General features: G+C 37.9%; 1 protein-coding gene across 6 annotated transcripts in view; it reads left to right on the forward strand.

The window, feature by feature from the left end:
• Frem1 (FRAS1 related extracellular matrix 1) overlaps positions 1–25,425 on the forward strand; it is a 170,360-nt gene that overhangs the window by 134,744 nt on the left and 10,191 nt on the right. For all 6 annotated transcript variants that reach the window (XM_015502585.2, XM_048783940.1, XM_048783941.1 and 3 more), the window contains 8 exons: positions 10,427–10,556; positions 13,194–13,266; positions 19,262–19,411; positions 21,014–21,252; positions 22,055–22,102; positions 22,323–22,487; positions 22,686–22,814; positions 23,261–23,376. In XM_015502585.2, coding sequence (XP_015358071.1) covers positions 10,427–10,556; positions 13,194–13,266; positions 19,262–19,411; positions 21,014–21,252; positions 22,055–22,102; positions 22,323–22,487; positions 22,686–22,814; positions 23,261–23,376 — 1,050 coding nt within the window. The remainder of the gene's footprint in view (positions 1–10,426; positions 10,557–13,193; positions 13,267–19,261; positions 19,412–21,013; positions 21,253–22,054; positions 22,103–22,322; positions 22,488–22,685; positions 22,815–23,260; positions 23,377–25,425) is intronic.

The raw sequence follows: 25,425 nt of genomic DNA on the forward strand, positions 1-25,425 counted from the left end.
CAGAATTAGCAAGATTAATAGGCTATAGTAATTTCACAGACTGGTTTCCTACTATAGATTTCTCTGGAATATAGACCTTGAATGATTGATTAACTGGCACATGGTCATAAAATGGTCAGTTTACTTCTTGGGTGTGATTTTTCCTTTTTTATTTGATGCCTTTCCCAGATACCTCGAAGAAAAGTTGTTATTCATTCTTGTTTTAATATTCATCATATCTTAGACGTACTTAACTACACATGAGTACAGTTCTTCTATAGTCCCTTTATAATAAAATATGATCAAAGGAGGAGAAGAAAACTGAGAAACCCTTCTCACTTTTCATTCTTTTTCTTCCCCATCCTGAATTGCAGTTCCAACATTTGCCAGCAGAGGTCTCTATAGTCATTGGTAGGAAAAATTGGTGCCCTTAACTGCGTTCCCATAGTCCCATCTCCATTTCCCTGATAAAGTACAGTTCCTCGCCCAGATTTATAGACTCCACAGACTTTTTTTAAGTGGCTAGTATATGCCAGGCACATATAAAGCTGGGAAATAGGTGTGAACAAGCAAGACCTGGCCTCTGAAATTAAAATATATTCCTTAAGTTATAAAACTAAAATGAATGACCCCCCTCCCCATTAAATGCCTTTGCCTAAGAGAAAGGATTCCTCATATCATTATATATATTCTATATAAATTTCATATGTGTGTGTGCATATATGTATGTATGTGTGTGTGTGTGTATGTATGTGTATGTATGTATATATATGTATACACATATATATACATATATATACACACATATACATATATATACACACATATATATATATATATATAGCTACTGGGGGTTTTACCACTAAACTACATCCCCATCTCTTTTTTTAGGTTGAGACATGTTCTCCCTAAATTGCCCAGGCTGGACCTTGAACTTGTTAACCTCCTACTCTACCTTCTGAATAGCTGGGATTACAGGTGTAGGCCAAGAGATCTCCACAAGTATCACATCCTTTAAAGAAAGCATACCAACTATTTGCAACTCCAAATAAATCCTGTAATTCTTAAGAAAACTTTTTAAAAAATTCTATTCCAAAAATGATAAATTGGCATTATTTGATTTTAACATTTTTTTTAATAGTTTAACTCAAAAAACATAATATCAATTCAGACTTGTCACTGACCAATTGCTGACCTCTTGTCCTCCACATGTGAATATAATGTAGATAGTAATCTTTTTTCCCTAGCAGTGGCAGTAGATTGATATTGTTTCACCCATGTGCCCTTTTTATTCCTTGTTGTTACCAAGGACATTGCTTCTTGAGGATGATTTATGTTTTAAAATAACCCTAAAAGTCATGTGAGAATCAGCAGAATCTACTTAGTGCAATGATAATCTTAACTGAGGCTCTTTTAAAGAGTCTCCTGCTTGTGCTGGGCATCAGTTTTCATGTACCTATGCTGAAGATGCTTCTAATTCAAATCTAAACGATTGGAACCAATGCTACAATATACGTCTACCCAGGAGAAATACAGAAATAACTTTGATTTGATTCTGACGCACTTTAGGTTATTTTCTTTAGAGTGGGCAGAAGGAGGTAGAACTCAGTATTTATCTTTACAATTTTTTACTGGAATATTTGGGGCCTCCCCAATCTCATTTTTAAGTCAATATTTCCTAGAAGTTGGTGCACATTTTTCTGATAAGAAACAATGTTCTGAATAGTGGTTTATCTTCTCAAGACAACCAGCAAGAGCCTAGCTATATGTACAATGTAAGTCATAGGCATTTGTAATTTTTTTTCTCTATTTCATGCTATTCATTCAATAACCATAACCACCTGAGCTAGGTACCATTATAATCCAACATACAGATGAGAAAACTGTGGCATAGAGCCGGGAAGTGACTTTTCCCAGCTTAATGCAGTTAATGAATGAGGGAGCTGGAATTCAGCCCAGGAAGTGTGGCTTAAGAGTGCACAGTTTTCCCACTGTGCTAACTAACAAACTTCTTGCCCACTTTTAACAACTGCTAATATGACTAAGGGAATCCAACAGGAGGTTTATTGCCCTTGCCCTTCTTTCTCTGCAGACATTGGTTGGCCAGGCAGCAAGAAAGGAAAGAATTCTTACCTGTCGAGGTTATTTTCGTTTTTAAATATGAATTATAAGTATCCCTGGGAATTATGGTATAGATAATAGATAATAAACCACTGGACTTGGAGCTGAAGGACAGAATTCGAGTTCTAGTTCTTCCATTCACCTAGTTACCTTCTGTAAAACAGGACAATACCACAATTTAGAGGAAACAAGTGAGATAAAATATATGAAAGTCTCTTGTGTACTTCAAGTCCTTAACAAATGCGACTTGGGGTGATGCTTACTATTGTTGTTAATTCGTGTGGGTGTTCGTGTTAATTCAGTTGACTAAAGAAGTATTCTGGAAACATTTGCTGGATTTGAAAGTTCACCTCTAATTAGAAATTGATTCTGAGGTGATTCACAGTCTGTACAGTCATATGATTATTAATCAATAAGCCAAATGCTGTGTTATGCTATTGTAGTATTTCTATGTAGTGTCAGTCCTGAAGGATCAGTCGAGATTTTATTTTACAAATATAGGGCAATGTTGTTTTAGGAGAAATTAATCAAGTTATTGCCAGCTGACTAGTTTCCATGTTTGTTTAATTTAACTGCACCACATTCCAGAATCATCAAGATGTTTGCATGGATTGGAATCCCTGAGAGAGGGGTATCATTATGTAGCAGATTTCAACCTAACCAGGCTATGGAACTACCATTCCCCATCTCCTCTCCAGAAAAGCCTGGGGAACAAGTTTTTTATCAAATACATTTGGAAGATACTTTGTTGTAAATAGAAATTATTTAATAACACTGAAATCCATGGGCGGTTTGCCTAAAGATTTAGATTTGGCTATGAGCCTAAATTTCAGGTGCTATGCTAGGTTCTTTCACATGTGTTGTCTCATTTAAACTACAAAACACAATCACGTGAGGGCAATAAGGAAATTCGGCTCAAAAGATTATCCCAAGGTCGTGGGAAGACTTAACAGAGATGAAAATAAACCCTGCCCTGCAGACCTCAAAGAACACACACTGAAGTGTGGCTCACTCACAAGCTTGAGTATTCTCTAGTCCAAGGTCAAACTCTAAGATGATCTGCAGGATCCCCAAACTAAGATATGCAGGACTCACATGGCTCATTGAAAATACCATTGTAGACCACAATTTTCCTAATGTATCTTCCATGTAAACCTTTTCCTGGTGCCCACTGAAAATAATTAACTTCAAAAGAATTGTTGATCCATGCTGATGTTCTTGGTAACTCTGTGGCTGCTTCTCCACTGTGATTCCCATCCTCCCTCTAACAGCCTACATCCTGGCTGTTCTAATATTCATTCTTGGCTTGGGAAGAGAAGGGATGGAAGAAGTAAAAAGGAATTTTTATCAGGCAAACTTTGTAATGTTTGAGCAGCTTTTATGAAACACCTTGTAGGGGAAGAGGTTGAAACTATTGGCTTGCTAATGCCTGCCCATTACCTGCAAGCCAGAATGTGATTGTCTCTAGACTAGATCTTAGGAAAACACAGAGGAAGGAAAAGAAAATACCACTTATTAAGCACCCACTGTGTACAGGTGCTTTATACATATTAACTAATTTTAATCATAATCATGTGACATGAGCATAATTCTCCTCGTTTTAAGATAATGAAAACTTGAGCCTGGAGAGACTGAGGAACTGACCATATTCACACACTAATAACTAGTTGCAAGGTGTGTTCCCCCCAAAGAACTTGTTTTGAGTACTCGATATGGTGCTTCTTGGCTAAGCACTGTTTCCCCGTTATCGAGGGAAAATGAAAAAACTGAAAACAGGTGTTCAAAGCATTAGATTGTGGAGCTTAATAGCATCATCTTTGAATTGAAAAATCTTAAACCAAATTTGGAAAAATATTTTTTAACATTTTAATTTTCTGAAGTCATGCTACTTGATTACAAATGAAGATCTACTTATAGTAATAAAAATTGAACCACAATTTCTATAAAACATTTTACTGAGAAGCTAATAGTTAATTAGCACTCATGGAGGTTCATTTAACCCCTTTGAAGTAGGAAGTCATCCTTATTACACTTTGGGAAGTAAGGAAACTGAGGCATACAGAGGCTAAGTACCTTTTACACAGACTCTTATTAACCTAGATTAATGTCCCAAATCCCAAACTGGTGTTTTAACCCAAGATGTTTCAGTTCCTTCATGTAAATGAATCAAATGGTCACAAAATATCAGAAAGTACAGATTTCTTGCTCTGTAACAGAGTCTCTCAATCTCGGCACTATTGGCATTTGGGAAGGGATAATTCTTTGTTGAGGGACCACATCCTGTGCACTGCAGGATCCCTGGCCTCTACCCACTGAATGCCAGTACCAACCTCTTGCCAGGTGTGGCAATCAGCACTGTCTCCGGACATTGCCAAATGTTGAGAACGACACATACCCTTTAGAAAACGGTGTGTGAGAAATCATGATTTATGATGAAATGTTTTCATCAATGTCACCTTTCTCCCCAATGAAGTGTAATAGAGAATCCAGAGTAAGTCAGGGTTAAAAAGAACTTGCAAGAATCTTCTAGCCTAGATTTTTTTTAAAAAGCTGTATGAAAGATGATGTTAATAAGGTTGGGGAATAAAAACCATTTTTTATTTATTTTAGCATATGACTTTATTTATTAAATTATTTTTATTATAATTTGTTATATATGATGGCAGAATGCAATTCATTTCATATTACATGCATAGAGCACAATTTTTCAAGTCACTGGTTGTACACAAAGTATTTTCACACCATTTGTGTCTTTATACATGTACTTAGGGTAATGATGTCTAACTCATTCCACCATCTTTCCTACCCCCCTGCCCCCTCCATTTCCCTCCCTCCCCTTTGTCCTAAGCTAAAGTTTCTCCAATCCTCCTATGCCCCCTTCCCCATCCCCATTATGAGTCAGCATCCTCATATCAAAGAAAACACTTGGCTTTTGGTTTTTTGGAATTGGCTTGCTTCACTTAGCATTATATCCCCCAATTCCATCCATTTGCCTGCAAATGCCATGATTTTTATTCTCTTTTATTGCTAAGTAATGTTCCATTGTGTATATATACCAAAGTTTCCCTATTCATTCATCTACTGAAGGGCATCTGGGTTGGTTCCACAATTTAGCTATTGTGAATTGTGTTGCTATAAACATTGATGTGGCTGTGTCCCTGTAGTATGCTGTTTTTAAGTCCTTTGGGTATAAACCGAGAAGTGGGATAGCTGGGTCAAATGGTGGTTTCATTCCAAGTAATAAAAACCATTTTTGATTGTCAACTTAGTTTAAGAAACAGTAGGCTAAATAAGATCGTTTCATTCTATTAACATATATCTGTTGAACACTTATTATGTCTACACACTCTGCAAGAGACTTGGAATGCATCAGTGAACCAAAGACCTGTGTTTCTGTAGAGTACACATAGTATCTAAGTAAACTAGATTGCAGGTTATATATGATGTGTATTTTGGAAGATGAAAACGTTGGTCAATGTGATAGCACACACCTGTAATCTTAGCAGCTCAGGAAGCTGAAGAGGAAGATCCCAAGTTCAAGGCCAGCCTCAGCATCTAAGTGAGGCTCTAAGCAAGCAACTTAGGAAGGCCTTGTCTCAAAATTAAAAAAAAAAAAAAAAAAGTTGAGGGGAATGGGGATGCTCAGTGGTTAAGCACCCCTGGGTTCAATCTCTGTACCAAAAAATAAATAAAATACAATGACAACCAAAAAAATGATGGCCAAGATAAAGGGGATCAAAGGCTTTGGCAAATAAGTGAAAATGTTAAATTGGGTGTCCAAACAGCTTTTCTTATACCTGATTGCTTAGTGTTAATGAGTCGCAAAGGGATCCAAAAATCATAAACTTTAACCCAATTTTAACTCAACTCCTCCATGCTATGTCTTCCATTTCCAAAAGTGGTTGTTGGGGGCCAAAATTTAGCTTTTGCTTTGAACCAGCTTTTCTATTGTGATGAGTAGCCCAGAACTACTTGTGGAGATAATTCTCAACTGGGGGTGACTTTCCTCCCAAGGGATTTTGGGCAATGTCTGAAAATAGTGTTGGTGGTTGTGACTCTGGGGAAGTGCTACTGTGTCTAATGTGTAGTGATCAGGGATGCTATCAAACATCTTCAAATACATAGGACAACTTCCCACAAGTAATTATCTGGTCAAAAATGTCAGTAGTGCTGAGGGTGAGAGGAGTTTTCACCTCCTGCTAAATGATTTGAAATGATTGCCATGTGGTTTCACATATAGTGTGTTGGTAACTTTTATTTCTGACCTTAGAATGAGCTTTACTCAACGTTAATGGGAGAATGAAGGGATCATTAAAATGTAAAGACATGAACCAACCCTTATGCACATGATGCCTACACATCCAGAACTTTCCAGATTGCTCTCCTGGACTCCTGTATCTGGATATTTATCTGATGCTAAACATAATTTTTTGACTTCTTGCAGGGAGAATTCCCAAATGATTGTCTATATCTCTTATTTTTCTTTCAAGTGTTTATTTAGAGTTTAAGCAATCACAGTCTCAGCATAGAAAGATCTCAGATACGGTATTGCAAAAAAAAAAAAATTGCATTCAAAACATGTGTTGCACATATCCTGTACGAGGGCTTTGCTATTTAAATATTTTTTTTTCTGGAAAATATATAGCCTGGCTTAAATTTCATGGCTTTTCAATAGAGCTTTATTATTTGTAGTGAATGGTTTTAAGAAAATAAAATAGAACGCTGTGTAATGACAACCTTAACCTATAAGCATTATGCAATGCTCTGATGGTGCATCAGGGAAATCTACGTGCATTCCCAAACACTGAGACCTTTGTACTGTGAAACCAAACAGTACTCTGAATTATTCCCTTCTGGATCTAGATCAGCAATCAGATTGCACTTAGTTTCAGACTTTGAGGTCTCTTGGATCTGCAGAATGGCATTGATGGATTTGTGTGTGTCCTGGTGAGAATCAGCAACGGATGGATTCTCTGAACCAGACATTGAAATTCACTTGAACCTTACCAAGACTTAGCTTAAATCCATCCAAATTTATCTGTTTCATTTTTCCCCACCACCTTTGTTTCCTTCTTATTTCTTCTTCCTGTCTTCTCCCCTAATTCCTCTTGCTGACATTCTTCCTTTCTCATTTACTGGGGTCCTTTAGGAGTTTTTTTGCAACATATTTCTCTTAGCATTTGTGCTGTCCTTATTGCTTGATATCTTGTAATTCTTCATACCTATTTATTTCTATACTTCTTGATCTGATTCATGTTTGATATGATTCATTTAAATTCAGTCGCATCAAATATCAATGAGGTTTTCAATATAAAGATCTTGTTTTCCATATAAAACTATATGTAATAAATATGAATATATTTAATGTTTGGATTGCAGAGAGAAATTTGCATTTCTTTAGTGAAAACCAAATTATGTATGATAAATTTCATAGATTTCTGTTTACCATCTCATTTTGAAATTTTCCAAGACTTCACTAATCATTAGTACAGTCTCTCTCAGAGTCTTTGTACAATAATACAAAAGCTTTCATTGTTTTTGGTCAGTGTATTTTTTCCAGGGCAAAATCACATTAAGATTAACATGGTACTGGGCATGGTGGCACACACCTGTAATCCCAGTGGCTCAGGAGGCTGAGACAGGAGGATCACTAGTTCAAAGCCAGCCTCAGCAAAAGTGAGGTGCTAAGCAACTCAGTGAGACCCTGTCTCTAAATAAAATACAAAATAGGGCTGGGGATGTGGCTCTGTGGTTGAATGCCCCTGGGTTCAATTCCTGGTGCCCCCCCCCCCAAAAAAAGATTAACACGGTGATAATTCTGTGAATAAAATTAATTTATAAGATTAAAAATTATACATTTTTTTAAATCTTGTTTTTGTGTCAAGGATTTTATGAAGTCTAGCATGCAGGAACTATGTTTCTTTATCTATGGACTGAATAAACATATATGTTTAAATAGATGCATGAACCTCCTATAATAATCCCATATTCCAACAGTACTCTTCCCTGAGGCCCATGATCCTCAGATATGAACCAGTGTTACTGAGTTCCTTTTGTTAGTGAATTTCTTTCTTTTTCTAAATTTTTTATTTGTTTTAATTAGTTATACATAACAGTAGAATGCACTTATATACTTTGATATATCATACATAGATGGGATATAATTTCTCACTTTTATGAGTATTCATATTGTATAATCATATTGGTCGTATAGTCACATATATACATAGAGTAATAATGTCTGTTTCATTCTACTATCTTTCTTATACCCACATCCCCTGCCTTCCCCTCCTTTTACTTCCCTCTACCTAATCTGCTATTCTCTTTTTTTTTGCCTTTATACATGTACTTTTTTTTTGCATTACAATTCTTAATACACATATATACCACAATTTTTGTATCTCTGTTTGTATATAAAGTATGTTGACACCCAATTCGTGTCTTCATACATGTACTTTGGATAATGATGTCCATCACATTCCACCATCCTTGCTAATCCCCTGCCCCCTTCCTTTCCCTCCCACCCCTCTTCCCTATTTACAATTCATCTATTCCTCCCATTGCTAGTGAATTTTATTTACAGGATGTGATTGTGACACACCCTGATGTCGGTGGGCCCTAGGAAAGCCTGGGAGACCGTGAAATGTGTGAACTCATATTCTACATGGTAGCACCCAGAATTTCTAGTTCTGAAAAAAAGCTATTGTGAAAAATAAATTTAAACTTGAAAGTTCAAATCTGATTGGAAGTTTGGGAAGTGCAGTAAGAAGTGACCACAAAGGTTTTGTAACTCCAGAATAAAAGAGGAACAAATAAAACAACGGGTATGGTGAAGATTGCTCATGTCCTGTGTATTGTTGTATAAAAATAAAGGGAGTAAAAAATGCCAGGACAAGGTTAGTGAGAAACGTGTAAGTGAAACATTCAAGTACTCCCATGCCAAAAAAGGGAAATATTGCAAGGTAATAATAAAATCGTGTTGCTTTGCTTGAGCTCAAACATTTCAATTAGAAGGAAATGGTAGAGGAGACATAGAAGATTTAGCATCAAATTTATGCTTGAATATTATTCTGCTACCTATTTGCTTTGTCATAGCTTTTGGTCTTTGAGCTAGTTATCTAATCTTTTCTGAGGTTTGGTTTTTTTTGTGGGTTATTTTGGGGGGGTGGGGTGGGAGAGAAAGGTTCCTCTCTAGCTGATAAGGATCAGTGAAGATAATAACCATCAAATGTTAGATTCATTAAATATATTGTAGAAAAAAAAGACCACCTTCTATTTATCAGATTCATTCAATTGCCTGAAGAAGATCCTTCATATCCCACCAGTTTCATGGGTTAAACCAACCACTTGTCAAAAATATTCAGAAAAAAATATTTGCATCTGTACTGAACATGTACAGTGTTTTTTCTTTATTTCCTAAACAATAGACTTAACAACTATTTACATGATGTTTACATGATATTAGGTTTTATAAATAATCAAGAGATGATTTAAAGAATACAGGAGGATGGGCAAAATTATATGCAAATACTACACCATTTACATAGGGAGTTAGGTGCTTGCAGATTTTGTTGTCTACGGGCTGAGGGTGAGGGTCCTGGAACCAATATTCCACATTGAGAGATGACTACAGTTGTCACCAAGCCACATTCTATTACAGTTCTTTTATCTTTTGTTTGTCTGTTTGTGTGTTTCAGTGCTCAGGGTGAACCCACAGCTTTGCACATGCTAGACAAGTGCTCTACCACTGAGCTACCCTCCCAGCCCTACATACTTTCATATGTACAAAAAAAGTAACAAAACTCGTGAACATTTTAATTGCTGGGCATATCCTGAAGGATAACTCATTATTAACCTGAACCCAAGTTCAGAAAAGATCTGTGTCTGAAACCGATCTTGTACCAATGAGGAAGGTCAAAAGATAAGAGATTTCACATCAGTGTGTTTTCCAAAAATAAGTATTTCCTTGAACTTGACCACTGATGGTCCCTTTTTGTGTTATTAGTATCAGTGGGAACTTTGGCAGTGTTTTAACCTTAGTTTCTTTATTTTAAAAACAAATTTCTAAAACTTGTTCTGTCTAGCTTACAAAATCACTGTAAGGATGGAATAAGATAATATTAGTAAAAGTTCATCGTGAACTAAAATGTACCAAATATGTGTAAAGAATTTCTGTTACTGGCATAGATTGATCAACCATGTTTGCCACTCTAAGCGGAACCAGTGGCTCAGTTACTTGTCAGAAGAGAATTTCAACAGATGTTAATTATATATATCTTATGATCTGTCTCTCTCTCTCTCTCTTTTTTTTTCCTTTCATGTACAGTTTGGAGTTGAAGTGGTCCCATATTGAATGGTCACAAACTGAATATGAGGTCTGTGAGAATGTGGGCATATTGTCCTTAGAAGTTACCAGAAGGGGATATTCCATGGACTCAGCCTTTGTGGGAGTAAAGGTAACAACATTGAAATGCACATTGTCAAAGTTAAAACTTAAGTTATTAGTTGGTGCCTTTGATGATTTTCTTAGCAAAATTTAGAGTTCCCGAGAAAATTTCCCCTGCAGGGTGCAACACTATTCTATATATTCTAAGTACAATTTTTCCTTGTCTCCCCACCTTCATCTAGGTTCACCAGCTCCTAGATAGAAGTGTTCATTTTGTGGTGCAAGGGTTTGAACCTGGGACTACACACATACTGGGCAAACACTGTACCACTGAGCTACATTTCAACTACTGGATAGAGTTTTTCCAAACACATGTTTACTTCTGAAATCTGATCATTATTTTCTATATACTCTTCAAGTTTTAAAGTTTGATTTCACAGTGGGTTGCATTGAACTTAGTGAAACTGGGCTCAATTCTGGTTTGAAAGGAAAAGTCATAGAGAATGCATTCTGTGGTGTGCCCAGAGCAAAGTACAGTCCCCTAATGGCCATCTCCCAGGATGCGACAGGATTGCTTTCCATGGTCACAGTGGGTGAGTCAAACAGGAAACTTAAGCCCATCTTAAGGGCCATTCAATCATGAAAAATTAGGAGAGCATATATTAATATGGGTGCTCCCAAATATGAAGAATTTTCAGGTAATAGCTTTTGGATTTATCAACCTGCTATTTCTTTCCATTGACATCAACATAGAGCACAGCCTCTGGTTTCTAGAATTGAAAGGTTTTTAGGAGTCATCGTAGCAATAGCCCATCAAGATAAGGTGAGCATGAAAAGAAAGTACACAGCATTGATGGGAAGACTCCTCAGTCTGATGGAAAAAGCACTGATACCATCCCCTGGGGGAAAAAGGGCATCAGTTGAATCTCAATTATAATAACAAAGGCAGATAACCTTAGGACAGGGTGCACCTCAATCTGCCTATGTCCAGACTCAGTGTTCTCTTTCCAGTGAACACAGGTGCTTTCTCTTCGAGGTATGTTGGTAGCTTATTGCTATTAAACCAGTGGAACACTTGATGTGTGTGCCCTGTAATTTTCCAGGAGGTGACTTAAGGCAAAGGAAAGAAGGTACCTGGATGGCTTTCTAATAATCCCCTGGTCCTCCATAGAAAATACCATATTCTCTAGTCTGGAGTTTTGGGCCACACTGCCACTCACCTTGCCAGGTAGAAAGAACCTACAGAGGATCTTATGTGTACTTAAGTGAATGAGCACCAGGATCCTGCCAGCTGAGTGTGCAGGCCTCCATCAAACATGGTCCTTGAGTCTTCAGGGACTACTTCATTCAGAGAGCAACCTGCCACCTTACACAAAAGCTTGTTGGTCACATGACCAGGAATAGAGAAAGAGGAGGTACTTTTACCCCATGCTGTTTTCCCTCACTTGAATCACCTGGCTCATTTCTCTAAACACCTTGCCTCAGACCACTGCTTCTCTCAGGATTCTGTAAACTCAGTGGTGGTAAATACTAGGTAATTGCACGTGCAAGAACCATGCAGGGAAATATCACTTCCAGCATATGGCGGATACAGGTGTACAATGGGCTGCCTTTTCCTAATGAAAGGAGGTTCAGGGGGAGCCTTGGCATTGTGGACAAAGAGCAAATGGAAGTCTAGGAGGTGCTACTCTTCCTCAGCAAAATATTTCTACTGCAGACCCATTAATATGTGGAGAGCATATATTAACATGGTGGCCTTTGATTTGAAATAGAGACACTGTCTGAGGTCATACAGATAGGAATTTTAAAGTTTTAAATTATGCACTCACTTCATTCCTTTGTGAAAAAGACATGAAAATATATTAATTCACTTTCTTAACCATCTTCAACATCTCAAAAATCCACAGAAATAACAAACACCTCCTATGCTTATACAAGTTCTTTTTCAAATCAGCCCATGACAACTCTTAACACATATTTAGGCACCCTCTGGGGGGAATTTAAGCCCAAGACTTCAGAGTCCTAAAATCAACTGCTTAGTTTCTCATACTGGAGTTGGTGAAGCAGGGACACAGTCAACAGTCTGTTTAGGGCAGTTTTTCTTTTTATGACTTATTGGTTGGAGTCCTCTAAAGCCATGGGGTCTGGGTGTGGATTGCCTTTACACAGCTCTCTGCCAGGCCTGTCCATCCCACAAAGCTCTCATTCATGTCTGTGAAGAGCAATAGCTTCATCCAGACAGGAAAATGGAGCAGACTTGTTCAAGTTAATCTGGTCTAAAGGTTTTCAGAGCCCTGGAGCCTGCAGATCCTTTACAGAGACTGCCAGGGCATCACACAGGTTGTTGGGAGTGTATACTCTCTTCTCACTTCTCTCTTTCCCTCTCCATTGAGGTTCTATTTTAAAACCAAGCTGGGGTAGAGGGAAGGTCATCAAATAAAACTGTGCTCATAACAAAGAGAAAAATGAAGTTTTAAAATCTATTCTGCTTTCCCAATGATTGAATCATTGGAAAAACAAAAAGTTAAATCTAAGAAAGATCCTTATAGCCTCTAAAATGGTTTATTAGAATTTTTAAAAAAATGCTATTTATTATTAAAAGCAGATTTAGGAGCATGAGTTTCATTTAGTATTGAGAAGAATAAATGTTTCTCTATTATAGCATATTTATTTTTATTTTAAAAAGACATTTTTTTTTTCTCTTAAGGTCAATCAAGTGTCAGCTGCAGCTGGAAAAGATTTCACAGTGACTCCATCCAAACTGATTCAGTTTGACCCAGGTAGGTTTTGTATCTGCAGCTTGTTTCATGTTTTGGTGAGTAAGTCTGCAGATGGTGGAGAAGACAGGATATCATCAACTTCAACCAACCAGAAGCCCCTTAGGGAGCCAGATCACCCCACTCCAGACAAGAGGAGTTTGGGCCTGATATTCTAACCTCCTATATTTTTTTTATTGCAAGTTAATATGTATTTAAAATGAGAAGAAAGAGCATAACAAATATCAAATATCAAAGCAAACATCCAAAACCATCCAGAAAAAAATCATTTAAAATCCTGGGACAAAGCTATAATAATCTAACTGGCTCATATTGTGATGAAAATATTTAGAATGTTGTATTTGCATGGATTCCTAAATTATCCCTTTAGAAATAGTTTGATCTGAGATATTCCAGGGGAAATTATTATTTAACTAAATAGCAGTGGCTTTGTTTTAAATTTTGCTAGGTGCAAAAGATAGTAAAAAAGTGTGGTGTGGGGCTGGTGATATAGCTCAGTGGTAGAGTGCTTGCCTGGCATGTGCAAGGGCCTGAGTTCCGTTTCCAGTGTTGGAAAAAAGCCTATCTCAGGTCTCAAGAATGTTATATTGTATGATACATAAACTTGAAAACAGTAATAGTTCATTGAGATTCAAAGGGTGAACCATTGTTCTGACTAAGGAAAACCCTGGGAGACTTCTCAGGGGAGGCAGCATTCTAGCAGGTAGATGAGGAAATGCCAAGTTGAAGAATGACCACAAAAGAACCCACACACGTTTGGGCACCCACACACCAAGGTTGGGCAGCATCCTTTCCCCCTGGCTTCTGTGGACGGGGCCAGGAGGTCTACCTCACTGCTCTGCATGGTTTTCTCTTCCCTTATGGAAATGGACTTGGGTCAGTTTCCAAGGGAAAGGCTTCAGGAAAGTGTTGTGCTTTTCTACAGAGGAGTTGTCCTGCACTCTGAGAGAAGAGTTGACCTAGTCCAAACGCTTGACATTGTCCACCACTAACACATAAAGTTTTATGCAAAGGCAAAAGAAAATGGCCTAAATACCATCAGTGCCCCCAAACTGACCATCATTATACAATGAGGGAAAGCCACTCTGCAGGTCATCCTAAATAGTATGGCATTTGAAAATTGTGCTGGTTTCCCAGGGCTGCCTGTAACAAAGTATCACAAACAGGGTAGCTGAGAAAATACATGTTTATGGTTTTACAGTTTTGGAGACTACGAGTCCAAGATCAAGATGTTGGCAGAGATGATTTCTTCTGAGGGCTGGGAGGGAGAAGATATCTTTGCCTGTCTTTTCATTCTTCAGTTTCCTGACAGTCTTTGGTGTTCCTTGGTTTCTGCTGTATCACCTCAGTCTCTGTCTTTATCTTCACATGGTGTTCTCTGTGTGCATGTCTGTGAACAAAATTTCCCTTTTTTATAAGGTCATAAGTCATAATGGGTTAAGGACCCACTCTATGCTAGTATGGCCTCATATTAACTAATTTCACCTGCCATGACCCTATTTCCAAATGAGGTCACATTCTGAGGTGTTGGGTGTGAGGATTTTGGCATATACATTTTTGAGGGACACAATTCAGCATGACACAGGAGCCTTCAATTGACAGGCAGGAACCCAAGTGTTATTATTGTCCTCCTTCCTGTATATTTAGCTTTCTGACCTAGGAGGTCAGGAAGCTCTACTCTTGTTATGTGTTTGGGGTTTGCCCCTAGGTTTCTGTAGGCTCTTCTGTCCTAGGCAACTATAATATGAAAAGGTTTAATGCATTTGTATTCGGTGCCTCCTCATCTCCCACGTTATTATTATTAGTAGTAGTAGTACCAGGGATTTTACCTGGGGCACTTATCGACTGAGGTATGTCCGCAGCCCTTTAATTTTTTATTTTGAGACAGAGTTTCATCAAGTTGTTTAGGGACTTGCTAAATTGCTGAGGCTGGCCTTGAACTTGTGATCCTCCTGTCTCAGCCTCCTAAACCACTGGGATTACAGGGCCCTGTGCCCAGCTGCATTCTCCCTTTTATCCTTCATACGAGGGCACTTTCAGCCTTGAGAGTCAAGAGTCTTTGCCATATGCCCTGTTTATTATTGATGTCTGGTTGTTACAAGATCAGGAGTGATTTTGGCTTCCATTAGTTTTGAGCAGCCCACCAGGTGCTCTGTTTGGATTGATAGGAACTAGAACGTATCACACTAGGGCAGCTCTGAAATTTACCTCTTAGAGATTTCATTGGATAAGATAAATACCTATTTGTCTAGAAGAGTTCACATGCTGTTTTGATTAGACAGTAATGACTTCTGGGGGCTCTGAATAGTCTTATGATTTTAGAAATTATTTAAAAATTTAAAAACAACATAAACATATCTTATAAATTTAAAAAAAAACCACATGCTTGGCTGTTTGTTTTTTTGGGAATTTATGAAATCAGAAATAGTCATGAAACTCCCCATGTCCACCAGTCCGTCCAGTGATGTGCTCCTGTGTTGTTAATCCTTGACTCCTTCGGGTCTGATGTTTCAAGCCCTTGTCCCCAGAGCAAACCAATTTATTTTTCTAAAAATAACAGGTACCTTGAATGAGGGGGAGAGGACACAGGCAATCAAGAATGGCGGGGTAGTGTAAGGTTGAAAAATTCTAACCACTTTGCATTTCAGCTATTGTGACTAATCTAGAGTGGATGTGTAAATACTCTTAAGAAAATGATTGTTTTCCTTTAAAATGTGTGTTCTTGAAAGGTTTGCTACATTCTTTTTTTTTTTTTTAGAGAGGGAGAGAATTTTTAATATTTATTTTTTAGTTTTCGGTGGACACAACATCTTTATTTTATTTTTATGTGGTGCTGAGGATCGAACCTAGCGCCCCGTGCATGCCAGGCGAGCACAATACTGCTTGAGCCACATCCCCAGCCCCAGGTTTGCTGCATTCTTAATTGAAACTTCATCATTCCTGAGTCAAATATTTCCCAAAGGAACAAATCTATAATGTGGCATTTACTGAAAAAAGAAAAGAAAAGAAAAAAGAAAGAAGGAAAGAAAGAAAGGAAGAAAGAGAAAGAAAAAATGTTTTCTAATAGAGAGGGGAATATCCAGGAGTTCCTACTCAGTAAAGTGGGATGTGTCTGTATACAATGACACCTTCTCTCTCCTCTTCAGCACCTTTTGTTTTGTGGAAACTGGGAGGAGATCAGGTCAAGCCTTCTGAAAATGCAGGTGTATATCAGAGACTTAACAAATTCTTTGCACCTTGACAGTGGAAGAGGAAGGGGAAACAACAACAATGAAGTTTACTTCCAATCTCATTAACCTAAATAAGAAGGTCCCATGCACACACCTGGTAGGCACAGAGACAAAGCTGAAATGCAGACGAACAAATCGGAAGCACTTAAATGAAACTCAGCATGGACTTTCTCCAACCACCTGGTTCTACTCCACAAAGCCCAACAAAAACTTTTGAGTTTCTTTTCTAGGAGTGGGTATACTATAATTTTTACAAAATGATTCTTAAAATAAGAGGACAATTGATTGAGACTTGGAAATATTTTTTACCGGATTTTTATTTAAATAATGCTTAACTTTATGGGGCTTGAGGGTCAAAACAATTCTGTGAATACTAAAGATCTTAGTATCCATATGCTTTTTTTACTGTCCAACTCTGATCTTTTTCATGCCCATTTTTATTGCAATGGCTGCCTTGGGTGGTCTCCCAAATTTCAGCCTCTCTGTCTACCTGCTTTGATGCCCAAACCTTCACAGGTAACATTTTCAAGTTCATTTTGTTAAACCATCCACTCACAGAATGTCAACTGTCTGCGTGAGACAAGTCTGTTGCCTGTTGTTTAAAGTTTGCATCTGGCCCCCTGGGGTCCAGGGCTCTCTGCACCTGGCTACAGACTATCTCTGCAGCTTTATGGCCTCTTGTTCACCCATGTGAGCTCTGCCTTCCAGATGGTTATCTCTTCACCCTTCCCTCATCAAGGCTTCAGCTTTACTAACTTTCTGCAATTGTTGATGTTGTTTTCCTGTTTCCTCCCTCCAAATCCTTCCAACTGTGGATGGCATATATATAAATCTATGCCACCTATTCTGTATCTTTTGGCAGCTAAACATACATAGCTTTGATTAGTTATTTGACTTTTCTGGTACAATTGGTCCTGTGTTGGTACAGGTTCTTCATCCACCTATTTAACCAACCACAGATAAAAATTATTGAAAAACATTACATCTGTACTGCACATACACAGACTTTTATGTTTTGATTCCCTAAGCCATACTGTATAATGACTATTTACATGGAATTTATGTTGTGTTAGGTATTATAAGCAATCTAGAGATGATTTAGAGTATATAAGAGGATATATATAGGCTATGTCTAAGTACTATGCCAGTTTGTGTAAGTAACTAGAGTGTTTGCTGCACATTTTGGTATCTGAGGAGGATCTTGGAGCTGATCCTTTGTGGATGCTCATGGACATAATTGTCTTGTGTCTTCTGAGAAGTTTTAAATTCCTTTAGGTTAGAGTTTGGCTTATGTTATACTTCTGGTATTCTCCATAGCATCTAATGCAAAAGCAAGCACTTAAGTATAAAAATGTATATTTTGGTGGATTGATTCATCCATCCACAAGATGGGAATTATATAGTATTTTATATTAGGTGCACCCCAACTTCTGTTTTTGTAAAGACTGCGAATATAATTGATTTAAGAATACAGTCAATAACTGAAAGTTTAATAAATTATCTATAAGTCTAATTTTTTAAAATAGAATTATTCCAAATACACCTAATTTTTCCTGTAAGTGCAGCCAAGAATAGGATAAGTGAACAGTTTCATCTTTCCTTGGATTCTGTTGAGGATTAATGAGACTTTGATTAGGTCATGAGATCTACATGAAACATACTTTCAAGAAAGGGGCTGTCATGTAGATGACACAATTGAGAGGCATAAATCATAGAAGGCAATTTGAAGCAAAAAAGAGTCGTACTTTTAGAAGAGAAGACTAGGATAATGTTTAACTGCCTTATACAGAAAGATTTATGGGAGCAAAAGCATTCAAATGAGTACATGGCAGAGAGAGCTTTTCAAATTTAACCCTATGAGGTTAAACCATAAGCTTGAGCCTACTTTCTCCACTAAACAGCATTCTCTACTTCCTGCCTCCACTTTTTCTTCTAAATAAACTCAGGAAGATGTCCTGCAATCCACAAAGTGAAAACTGGTCCAGATTAGACAATCTCTAAAGCTTTTCCAACTTAATATTTTGTGTCTCTGGGTTTGCTTTCCCTCCTATCCTCAGGGTGAGAAGATGGCTGGGATATATTGGTAACATCAAAACTGTCTGTGTTAAGTTTACAAAGTTACAAGCTCAGCTATAACTCCATGAACACAGAGGGACAGGAAGAGGGGAAATAAGTGGGCTCCTCAGTCTGTTTCTGGAATTCCCAGCCTGTAAATTCTCTCTAGGAGGATATCAAACTGCTGGGTATTACATCATCAGAAAAAGCATTTGTGGGCTGGAAGGATCACAGGAAGTAGGGCAACTGATGCGGGCAGCTGTCTGTAGAAATCCATCATTTCAAAAGTTCCATGAATGGCATGAAGTACCATCCAATAATCACTTCTGTCTGCATCAACACCTTAAGATTTTTGAAAGTATTAAGAGTTTAAGATTATAGAACTTGTTTATTCTTGAGAAGGGACAGTTTGGGGGGGAAATTACATCTTGGATCTCATCTACTAGCCATTTTTTTTTTTCATCACTTGCATAATGCGGCTTACTTTTTTGTTACAGTGTTTGCATTGAAACCGAATCATCATTGTCCAGGAACAAATGTGGTCTTTTCATAGTACTGGGGAGAACAGCAGGGCTTCAGCGAGTTGGTGGCAACACAATAGCTCACTCAGGCTACTGCAGTCTAGCTGTAGACATGTTAATTAATATATTTCTCTGACACCTAGGTGATTGAAATAGCAATTAAAGAGTAATTAAAATGTTTACTTCTTGTAGGAATGTCAACTAAGATGTGGAATATAGCAATTACCTATGACGGATTAGAGGAAGATGATGAGGTCTTTGAAGTAATTCTGAACTCCCCTGTGAATGCAGTTCTTGGCACGAAGACAAAAGCTGCAGTGAAAATTTTGGACTCAAAAGGAGGTATTCTTTTGATCCTCATCTTGAAATCAGGAGCGGTCCTGGCGCCATGGCTGCTTGCTTTCAACAGCCAACATGCTTGATAACACCTTCAAATCAGAATGCTTAATTTCTTGTCAAGAAAGCAGCCTCCGTCATGATGCAGGCCTTTTATGCTAGTTTCTGCTTCATGTGGTTTTCCTCCTGCTAAGAACTATCGCTTGAGAAAAGCAACAAGTCAGCACCGCGGTTGTTTTTTTTCCTAACCGTTTGTTGTTCTCACCGAGGGGAAACAATGTTGGTGAGAATCTATCGACAATTATTTTCCCCCAGAGTTTGAAGGGCTGTAATTATCTTCCTCGGTTAAAGAGAGCTCTCAAAGCCCCAAACCTGAGCTCCCACTGCAGTGTGACCAGGAAAATTCTAAGAAGGGAAGGAATTGGAGCAAAATAGATGCGACGATGCAGCTGGCTCGGGGATTCAGAAGCAGCTGGAGAATATTAATGAATAACTTTGGGTTACAGAGCCAAGCAGGTCCTGGGTAGTATACGCTAAAGAACAACCTGTGAACCAAATAAAACGAAGAGCAGTAAATGTTTTTGGTGCTCTGATTTTTTTTTCTTCCAAAATCCCTTCTAGTGTCTTGTCTGTTTAGTATTTGACAAGTGTCCAGTACTAGACACCATCCCATGCCCCGCTTTCACACCTGCCATGCTCTGTGGTCTGTATTTTTTTTTTTTAAACCTGGAATCTACTGTCTCCTTTTTCTTTTCTCCTCATACTAAAATGGGCATTATCCTCTTTCCTAATAATAGCCATGTTTTCTCAGCATCTCTCCCTTCCACCTATCTCCTCACCAAATTTATTTTCCAGTAGAATTTCCTAGTCATATTAACTATACAACATATATGAAGTAAACATTTTTATATGAAATAGAAAATACCTTGGGCTAGGGGTGTAGCTCAGTGGTACAGTGCTTGGGAGGGCCTGGGTTTGACCCCAGCACTTCAAAATATAATATAAACAAAACAAGCAAAATACCCAGGTGAGGGTTCTGGTCTTAGATTTTTTTTTTCCCATATTTTCCCAGGGATACTAATTGGAAGATTTCTTACAGAAACAGCTCTGATAAGATTGACTAAGTTTTTGTTTTGTAATAGTTGAATGCAAATTTTTATGACTATTACTTGAATACAGGACTCTTTCAGCAATTCCAGTTTCTACCTGTAGGAGATCAGGGAAAAACTGAACTCTGCTTGTGGAAAAATACTTGATCAGTGAATAAAGCCTGGAATGTTGAGAAGAACTGTAGGAGGAAGCAGAATGAGACTATTTCCCAAGTGTACAGAATGACCATAAAACCAGGACAAAGATTTTCATTTCTGATTTGTGAAATCAATTTCACGACTTCATAATCACCCCATAGGTGTGCAGAAGGGCACTGCTCTCCTGGGTGGAAACTGATGGAGAGTAAAGGCGTTTCTGGCAAATGGCAAAAAGGCAACATCTGGTGGGAAATCCATCCATCTAAGTTTAATGACAAGCTGCTCCAGGAGCTGTGTCAATGTGATCGCTTATCTGTTTGTGTAAAGTGTACTGACCGCCTGCCATCTTGCATGCCTCCAGGACAATGCCATCCTTCATACTCCTTCAACCAAAGCAAGCCCAACACATGGGAGAAGGGCATTTGGCACCCGTTGCATCCAGGGTCTCCCTCGCCCACCACTTCTGGTTCCCTTCATCTGGAAAGAAGACCCCCTCCATCTTCCAAGCAGCTGGCAACCACCAGGGGAGACTCCCTACAGGGCGTTGATTCCGCAGCTCTTTCTCAGAGGAAGCTTAGGACCCACTCGAATCGCAAAGCAGTAAGGATGGGGACCTTGTGGGAGTGGATGTGTGTGACACATGCTAATAATAATAAGCATTCTGAAACGCCGAAGAAGCTGTATGGATTCTCGGAGTGAGTGGGAACCATGATTTCTTGCAGAGTCATGCAGTGCCTTTTATATGCAAAAGTCACAATACCACCTCATTTTGTTAATTATTCTAATTGAGGTGATAGATCCATTGATTCATCCATATATTATTAATTCATCATGATTTCTGCTTTGGTTCCTTTTGTGATGGAAACAGAAAATAACCAGGGACCCTAAAACAAAAAGAGATGAAGGGATACACTTGATTGCGGAAGCCATGACTTTGACCTTATGGGCACAGCATTCTAACTAGCCACACTCTTGAGAGTGTGTATGTGTGTCTTCTTTGTGTGCTACAGATGTGTTAAAAAATAAAGTTATCTTTTCTCCCTAACTGGGACATATATCCATGAATCAACACAATTATCAGTTGTGGTTTAGACCTAATACCTTTTAAAATTCCAATGATTGGGCTGGGGCTGTAGCTTAGTGGTAGAGCACTTGCCTAGCACGTGTGAAGCAGTGGGTTCAATCCTCAGCACCACATAAAAATAAATAAATAAAATAAAGGTATTGTGTCCATCTACAACTAAAAATATTTTTAAATAAAATTCCAATGATTGGGCATGAAAAAAACTTAGTTATCAGGCTTTTAAAATGTTTGAACATTAATATCTTACTGGAAGGGTTTTACTCTATTGCTAATCATTATTCAAGCCAATTTTGTTCATGTTGTCTTTTGTGATTTCAGGTTCATCCATCTTCTGTTTATAGAAACAGAACAGACATCATCTATAATGTAAGCATAGTCAGAGAATTGCTAAATTTTTTATATTTATAGATGCAAAATATTTATGTATTTATTAAAAATTTTTACTTTGAAATTTGTTTTAGAAGATTGAATAGTAGGAAAAAATCTTTTTACTTGGAAACAATTTTTGAATTATTCATTTTTATAACAAAATTTTGTGTTTACTATCTTAGTGTTTTCTTTATTGTTACTTTTTGCTCTCCTCAAGTATCATGGGATAGCTTCCTTGAAACTGGAAGATGACAGTGCCCCACCTCCCCAAAGGAAGGCCAAAGTATCCATTATTAGTCAGCCACAAAAGACAATGAAAGTGGCAGAGCTGCCTGCAGTAGATAAGGTGGAATCCACAACTGACTCCCACTTCCCCAGACAGGTAGGGAAATCTTTTTTTCTTTCTATTGACTTTATAACAAACTGCTGGGCAACAAACACACTTAATTCACAAAATAGCCTCCAAGCTTGGAGATCGTTTACTCAACACAAAGAGCTACCCAACAAATGAAGATCCAAAGGAGGTAAGTGTGTTATCAACTTACATTAAGACAATTCCAAATTGCCTTTTCTTCCGTAGGACCAGTTGCCCTTATTTCCAAAGAATTGCACAATGGAATTAAAGGGACTCTTCCATTTTGAAGAAAGCACCCAAAAGCTGTATGGATGCAATGGGATTGCCTGGAAATCCTGGAGCCCCCAAACCAAGGTGGGAAACAGGCTGAATTGACAAGCACCTTTACCTGCAGTGTGCCCTGTGATGGGCTAGTAGAATGGCCTGGTGTGTGACTACCAACTCATGCTTTCCTGCCTGCCCTTATTACACCTAAAGGGTCAAGAGGAATAATGCCCCTAAGTGTTTGTTTGTTTTTTTAATCACAAAATACATTATTAAACAGGGATGACTTTAAAAGACGTTTACTTATTTTGTTTAGTTACCAGAATATCCAAGGTGTAACACTGAAACTTTGCTTATAGTGGTAGTGTTTTCTGTACGAAGCCATTGCATTTTTCAATATGACGAGTGGAATTAGGGTGAATGTGGTGATGACATTGGAGTCAAGTGATTCATACGACTCCTTATGTTGAGAGCAGACTCTAGACTGTGAAGTCCCTTGTTGTGTGAACACAGAAAAATAGACAACTGTTTTTCAGGAAGTGGAAGATAAATCTTGTCCAGTTGGATGGCACCTTCACTCAGGCTACTGTCACACCTTGATCCCAAAGCAGAAAGGCACCTGGACCATGGCTACCCGAGCTTGCAGGGAACAGTAAGGAACCCTCTTTCACATTTGACTGATGCTCTCTTACATAATTTCTCTGTTTTCTCATGGAATTGCAAGTCAGATTCATTCTTTCAACAGTTCTCTCTCATATCTGCCTGGCTTTGTTTGAGGAGCCTGGAGGAGCTTATAGTTTAGAATGGATTTGTAATTAACCTTAATAATGTATATATATTTTTTCCTTTTCTCTGTCTTAGTCTTTTTGAGAAAGTCACAGGAGCTTTTCTGAGTCAGCAGCATTTTAAGTTCTGGTACTTCCCCCCACCCCCCACCTCTTTTTTCTTTATGTGCTAGGAATTCCTGCCCATTGATTTGAAAATACATAGTAATGAAAGGCCTCACAGCATCAGGCTTCTGACAATAAGTACTGATGCTTATAAAGCCAAACTAGATGAAGGCTCACTGGGAAATAGAGCATTCAGTGAAGGAAGACTCATGGTCAGATAATGACAACAAAACTTATCTAGTCCAGAAGGACTTTTAAAATGTGTATGCAACCATCCCTGACCCTCCTTTTTACTTGCCAACCTAGATATTATCCAAACAATGCAATTAACCTAATGTGCTCTACAGCTGGAAATTGAGACTAGAGGGATATCTGGTTAATATTGATCAGATCTTATTCTTCACCAAATTTTAAAAGTTATGCTTATCCAAAGACACCGTTAAGACAAGGGCCTCACACATGACTTAGAGACTGAACTAGAAACTGGAAGATGGTTTATAAGTAAATTAAAAGGTCCTCAGTGCCACTAGATATCTATAAATGAAAATTCAAACCACAGTGAAATATCATTTCATACTTGCTAAAAAGGTCAAATCATAAAGATGACAACATCAAGTGCTAACGAGAACACAGAGCAAATATTTCTCATGTATTGTTGATGGAAGTATACAGTGGTGCAACTACTTTGTAGAAATGTCTGGAAGTTTTTTACAAAGCTATGTACCCTATACCTGGCAATTCTACTCCTAGGTATTAAAACGAGAAATAAAAACATATGCTAAGAAATATGAAAGGATTTCATAATAATTATTCATAGTAATAATAATTGGGCCATTTGTCTTCTTGATATTGATTTGTAGAAGTGCTTGATATTTTCTTCATTGACAAGAGAATAAATTTTTCTATAATTTCTTTAAGCAATTAAATGCAATGAAGTGCTGTAACTTCTAACAATGTGGTTGAATTGTTGATAAATCAAAAACCATATATAGAGAATACAGCCTTGTGCAGCAAAATACATGTTGTATGTTTCCATTTATTTGAATAGGAAAATCTAATTAATCTTGCTATTAACAAATGATCATCGCTGGCAGGGATTGTGAGTTGAGCACCAAGTAATATTCTAGAGTGATGGAAGGTTCTATGTCTTATTCTGGATAATTGTTCCATGGATGGATAAGGAGAAGATTGCAAAAAGCTGCCGAAGGGAGAATTACAGTTTTCTTTATTGAGGAAATGAAGGCAAATGTAACTGTACTTCAGCCAAGGTTATCAAGATTAAGTAATTGCAAGGATTTTCTAGTAAAATGTAGATAGACAGGGCTGGAGTTGCGGCTCAGTGGTAGAATGCTTGCCTTACATGTGAGAGGCACTGGGTTCGATTCTCAGCACTGCATATAAATAAATGAATAAAATAAAGGTTCCATCAACAACTAAAAAAATATTTTAGAAAAATGTAGATGGACAGGACTCCCCCTCACTCCCAACCCTGCCAACTTTGAGTTTGGAGGACACTCTATTGGTCATCTTCCAATGGTTCTCAAAGGACAGTGCTGGTAACCAATGATCTCCAGGGAAGCTTTTATTGGATCTTAATATTGTGAGAAAATAAGGACAGCATGTGTTGAGAAATGTCTTCCCACCCATTCATAGGTGTTAATGTATGGTTACCAATTATCTTTAATTAGAAAGACTATTTTTTATTCTTTTTTTTTAAAGAGAGAGAGAATTTTTAATATTTATTTTTTAGTTTTCAGCGGACACAACATCTTTGTGTGTATGTGGTGCTGAGGATCGAACCCGGGTCACAC

This window comes from Marmota marmota, unplaced genomic scaffold (assembly GCF_001458135.2).
Source record: "Marmota marmota marmota unplaced genomic scaffold, marMar, whole genome shotgun sequence".
Lineage (NCBI taxonomy): Eukaryota > Metazoa > Chordata > Mammalia > Rodentia > Sciuridae > Marmota > Marmota marmota.